Genomic DNA, 6,000 nt, shown 5'->3' on the forward strand with positions numbered 1-6,000 from the left:
AAACATTTTCTCATGGAAATAATGATAATGGTTCGATTTTTAAGCTAGCAATTAAACAAATAATGCAGCTAACATGTCATTTTAATTGACTATTTTCCTCATTTGAGTAAAACATTTAAGCTATTTTATAGATGAAACTGGATTTTATGAACAGGTCTAGCAGTATAGCTCTAACATACTTATTGAAAAAGTACCCTGAGTTTTTAACAATTTATACAGAACTTTCAGACCCTAATTGAGGAAGGCATAGAAGAAAGCTGTGAGAGAAGTAGAAAGTGAGAGTTGCCTTGTTTGGCATAAAAGGCTAAATTACATGAAATCACAGTTTCTAATGCTTTCAGAATAACTGCCTCCTCTCATTTAACACACATTTAAGTCCTGTTCTGTGCCCAATGCTGTGCCCCTCCATGGGAAATAATTTTTCTAAAGCTAAATCCACGGTCCTAGGAATGCAACAATTTCATTATATCTTCCTGAGTAAATCACACACCAAATCCTAGTGTTTTAAGAGTCACATATGCCTATCTTGATTACCTTGCCTTGCCTCCTTCTCAGAACATATCTAAGGAAACACCTAGCTACCATTATTATCACTCTAAGTATTAAGGGGGGGAAGAAGAAATTAACATTTATTAAGCATTTGGTAGGCTCTCATTTGACTTTCACAATCCTGTAGGTAAATATTATCCCCAATTTACACATTAAGAAAATGATGTTAAGTAACTTGCCCACACCAGTAAAGAAGTCAAGACTCAGAACTCTGCCAACTTCACTACTCAAGGGTTCCTCCTCCCCCAAAAGAAAAGCAATTACCCCTTACGTGCAACTGGACAGTTGACCACTTTCACATCAATTGTTATTCTAGTTAAGCAGTTCTGAGAGCAAGTTATAGAGAAGACAGACCATCAACTCTTCATTTCATAGAAACTATTAAGCGTTTAGGGAACGCTCTAAGAGAAAGGGTAAAATGTCCCCAGAGGTGAATCCCGGCTCTTCACATCACTTCCCAATTCCGGCTCTAGCACTGGGGCTCCTTTTATCACCCCCATCCTAGCATGTTGTTACGCCAGTGTAACATAGTTAATTAAAAATCACAGAAAGTTACCTTTCAAAACAAGATTTTCTATCAACACAGATTTCACTGCAAGTCCTTAAATTTAAATAAATTCAATTTTCACATAATTTGTCTGATGGTACGTATTCCTAAACATTTGTTACCACTGCCAGTTTAAAAAGTGGTTTTGTACTGAATTGTGAATTAAATCTTGATTTAGCTGCAGTAAAAATGGGAAACAAAAATCTGTGTTTAGACAGATTACCCATCTATACTTTTCCACTACAACTTAGGGGGGAAAACTGTACACTCAACATTTTAATTCTGTTTCTAACTGAACAAGATGACAGGTGACTTACAATAATGCAATGTGGCTGAACTCCTCTGTCATGCAATTGTCACAAAACACTAACAGAAAAGTAAAACATTCAATCCCTTAAATTATTAAATATTCTTTTTAAACAAGTTAAATGTTATGAGAATTATTTAGCTTCTGGAATTTAACACTCATAACAAATTTTTAAAAAGAGGATTCTAAGAGGAATAACGGTCTCGTCTAAAAGCAAGTTTGTTTTTAACAAAGCCTGGACTACAGTACACACACTAAACTTAACATTGAGACATGTCCAAAAACACCTCCTATTGTAAGGTAATTATTTCTAATCGTGAAGGCAAAGCAAATTAAAACAGATAAACATTTAAAGTCAAATGTCTGCAAAATTTTGAACTGGGAAAATGTCAACGTGTTCTATCCTTTTTTTTTAAGGTCCAATAATAAACACTGCCCTCATCAATGCAGGTGCGGAAACTCATTAAAACTGAGGTTTGGGAGCGGAGAAGAGAGCTTCCCAGAATGTGGTTTCTTGGGTACAACTGCCCGGTGCCCCACACCCGAAACCGCTGGACCCTACCCACCCATCCCGCCAGCCGCACCTGCGGAGGCCGCGCCGCCAGCGCCCCCTGCCGCCCTCCCCGCGCCCGCAGCCCCGATTCCACCCCCGCGCCCCGCGCCCCGCGCCCGCGCCGCCCCCACTCCGCGCTCGCCCCGCCGAGGCCGCGCAGCCTGCGGGCAGGGGCGGGGGCGCGCGGGCGCGAAACGAGGCGGGGCGGGACCGGGGCCGAGCGCATGGGCGCGTCCCCCAAACCCCCGCCGCGGCCTGGCCGCAGCCTCACCTACCTACGCCGTATTTCTCCTCCTCCGTGGGGGTCCACATGGCCGGGCCGGGCGCGGCCCCGCAGGCGCAGCGGCCGGGCAACAGCGCGGCGGGGACGGCCGCGGGCCCGGCTGTGGCGCACCGCGAGCCGAGGCGGGGGCGGTCAGGCGGCGCGGGGCAGTGGGCGGCGCATCCCTCACAGGCCGCCCGGGATGCCGCCGCCGCCGCCGCCACCTCTGGACCGCGAGGCTCCGCGGGCGGCCCACTGGTCCCGGGCGGCCTGGGCTCGGGCTTGCCACTTGTTCGTCGCCACCGCTCGCGCACCGCCGCTCGGGTCCTCACAGCGCCGATGCTTGGCTCGCGGCGCCGCCGCGGTTCGGCTCACCTCAGCGGGCTCGCAGCACGCCCGCGCATGCGCCACTCCCCGGCGCGCGGGGGCTCGCGCTGCCCGGGCTCGCGCCGCCCGAGCCCGCGCGCGAGCCCACGCGCCGCCGCCGCGCGCCAGCGGAGGGAAATATGCGAGAAGCGATTGGATGGCCAGGCCGCGGTCAGCACTGACCCTTCCGCGGACCCAGAGCCCTTGGCGACAGCGAGCGCTAGAGGAGGCGACCCGGGGCAGGTGGGACGCCGTCGGGCCCCACGGCTTCCACGTCCAGTGCCTCCTGCCAGGCACGCCGAGATCGCCGCGGGGCCCCTGGCCAGAAGAGGAGAGCCCAGAAGGGAGGAAATGAAACCGTTTTCAGAGCCATCCCCGTGTCACCGATAGCATTGTCACGGCCCCATCCCGGGAAAGGTCCGGGGAACCATCCTGCGCATCGCCGGGACCCATGGGGTGGGGTTGCCGCGGGAGAACCAGGTGGGGCATATTCGTGCCCCTGACTCTTGGGTCTCTTGGACACCTGCTAGGTGGAAGCTACTGACGTCTTTTTAGTCCTTGTTTCGCTGAGTTGGTCTGCTTGGTAGATGTTTGGGGCCTGAACAATCACAGTAGCCTTCCTAGTAAGGAAGCACTTCTCCTTGGGGTCAGGGGTTCCTGTCCTGGGCACCGCCTCTGCTGCTCCTGGGTCTCTGCGTTCCAGGCCGTTCTGAGTTTCTGGTTCGGTCCCAAAACTTTCCTCCTTTCTCTCCTCCCTAACAATCTGTTCACCCTTATTCCTACAAATATCACCTGGTGATCCTTAGGTCAACCACTCATCAAAGACCAGGATAGTCCTGGCAACTGCAGGACTTTTCCTTTCGGCCTACATCTGGACGACAGGTTGTTCCCAGCCCTAATCCCAACAGATCCATCTATTTCTGTCACCAGCACTACCAAGTCAAAACCCTGGTGTCATCCCTCACTATCACTCTTGGACACCCTCCACTCTTCAAAGCCCAGCTCAGAGCCTCACCTCCAGGAAACCTCCCCGAACCTACAGCTAGCAGAATGGATCCTTCCATCTGTTGCCTGGGATTCCAGCTGTGTGCATTTGTGTCTTATTCCATAAGACTGTCAGCTCCCAAATGGCAAATGTCATCTTTCTGGTCCAAGCACCCAGCCTAGCACCTGACACACACTTGTTGAGTAGGGTGCAAAACTAAAACAGAAATATCTTGGTAATCAAATCTTGTTGATTCTTCTTTCATGATCTCCTTTATCATTGGTTACTCCTCCCAGGCTTGTGTTCACCTGGATTACAGCCCCCCATTATTCTCGTTATTCATGGAAGATACATTCCAAGACCCCCAGTGGATGCCTGAAGTCACGTATAGTATAAAACCCTATGTGTTTTCCTATACATACATACCTTTCCATTTAAAGGAAGCACTTTACAGCTTCTCTTTGGCATACCCAAATTGCCAATTTCACTACTCTTGCACTTTGGGGGCATTATTAAATAAAATAAAGGTTATTTGGACATAAGCACTGCGATACCACAACAGCTGACATGATAACAAAGACAGCTACAAATGACTAACAGACAGAGAGTGTATACAGTGTGGATATACACTGGAGAAAGGGCTGAGTCACGTCCCGAGCAGAATTCCGTCATGCTACTCAGAACGGCATGCAATTGAAAAATCTATGAATTGTTTATTTCTGGAATTTTCCACTTAATATTTTTGTATTGTGGTTGATGGTGGGTAACTTAAACTGTGGAAAGCAAAACCATGGATAAGGGGGGACTACTGTATTGCCACAGACTCCCAGCTCCTGACCTATAGACTCCTCCTCCCACCAATGAAGGCTGCCCACTCCTTCCCCCAGAAAAGTTCTGTAAATGACTTTCTCAATAGCTAGATACTTTTTTCTGTGGGTCCAAGAACACAATAAAAGAGATGTCCGTATTTATGTAGCTAAATAAGGACGATAGACCCCTTACCAATGACCACCATGGAATGTGTACCATGGAATGAAACCACATTCCCACAAAATTTTCTCCAGGGAGCTATCCAACAAGTGGGGCCATGTCACACAGACCTTCTGAACAGCCTTAAAACACTTATTTCATCCTCTAGTTCACTCCATTAGGTAATGTATGTGATGACAGTCTCAGAGCCTAAGGACCGGTTTTCCCACAGTTTCCTCTCTTGTTCCCAGTCTGAATCCATCTTAGATGACAGCTTCCCCAGACAAAGACAGTCCCAATCCACGACTGCACCCCTCAGCTCAGGGGTGAGAGGGCATCTGATAAGTCCCAGACTCCTACAGTCTTGCGGTTTGTACTAAATTTAGATTGCTTTCTTGAGGTGAAGCAAAAGGGCATAGCACACGTCGTGGAGAATCAGCCTTCAGCAGGACTGTGCACCTGCTCTCCTGTTCCCACAGCATCTGCTCTGAGCCCTTCCTCAGACTCTCAATCCACCCGACTGAGTGAAGCTCTCAGTCGGCTCTCACCCTCTCATACACACGCCTCCCAGCATGTGAGCTGACCTCCAGCCTGACTCTGAAAATCAGGACCCTCAGTGACCTGTCCTGCCCTCCTTTCCATCCACTTTTCCTTATGTTCTCACCACGACCCAAGTTCGTGGATTGCTCTCCTTAGGATCCCCAGGAACCCACTGCATCTTGTTCCCTGTCCCCCGTTTTTACTCTGTTCTCCACAGGCTCCTACTGTGGTCCCAGAAACACCTGCCCTGTCGGTACTCTCATCCCCCATTCCCTCTCTCTTCCTCCTCTCTCTTTCTGACTTCAGAGGTGGATCATCCACTCCAGATCCCTTTATTTCAATGCAATTCATTTGACTCTCAATCCCCAAAGTTCTGTTTTCTGACCCTGTCACCTCCTGGAAACTGCTCTCCCAGAAGTCCCCAGGACCATCCCCACTCCAGACACAGGCATTGGCTATTCCATGGCTCTGGATGGACCTTTGCCTACAGTATCCCTCAGACGGTGTACTCTCCTCTCTTGAAACATGGAGCCTCCTAACTTAAGGGGCACTTCTCCAGGAAAGCTTCCCCAACTGCCCTGGGCTGAGGGGTTTTGCTCTCCAGTGAGGATCTTTCCAGGAGCACTTATCCCACCCTCCTCCAAGAGATCAAATGTAGCCACCTTGCACATTGACAAATATCTATTTCCTTCTTCAGTGACAAAGACTGCTCTTCATTTGTTTTTACCCCACCCAGAAACTAACGTAGTGCCTGCCACCTAACAGGAATTCAACATTATATTCTTGGGTGAATGACCTGCCTGTATGTTTCCTGACACCATGATGAAATTGGTTGGAAAAAAGTACTGAGAAATTTACTTCAGCAAGTCACAAATCTCCACATTCAGAAACTTGAGTTAATTAGAGTAAATTTCCTTGATAT

At 49.0% G+C, this 6,000-nt stretch overlaps 1 protein-coding gene across 8 annotated transcripts in view; it reads right to left on the bottom strand.

Annotated features, from left to right (window-relative positions):
- DOCK3 (dedicator of cytokinesis 3) overlaps positions 1–2,631 on the bottom strand; it is a 294,157-nt gene extending 291,526 nt beyond the window's left edge. For all 8 annotated transcript variants that reach the window (XM_074312252.2, XM_074312255.2, XM_074312249.2 and 5 more), the window contains exon 1: positions 2,232–2,631. In XM_074312252.2, coding sequence (XP_074168353.1) covers positions 2,232–2,268 — 37 coding nt within the window. In that variant the 5' untranslated portion in view covers positions 2,269–2,631. The remainder of the gene's footprint in view (positions 1–2,231) is intronic.
- Between the last annotated feature and the right edge of the window lie 3,369 nt (positions 2,632–6,000).

Source organism: Rhinolophus sinicus, chromosome 5 (assembly GCF_057876585.1).
Source record: "Rhinolophus sinicus isolate RSI-liver-muscle chromosome 5, RSI-T2T, whole genome shotgun sequence".
Lineage (NCBI taxonomy): Eukaryota > Metazoa > Chordata > Mammalia > Chiroptera > Rhinolophidae > Rhinolophus > Rhinolophus sinicus.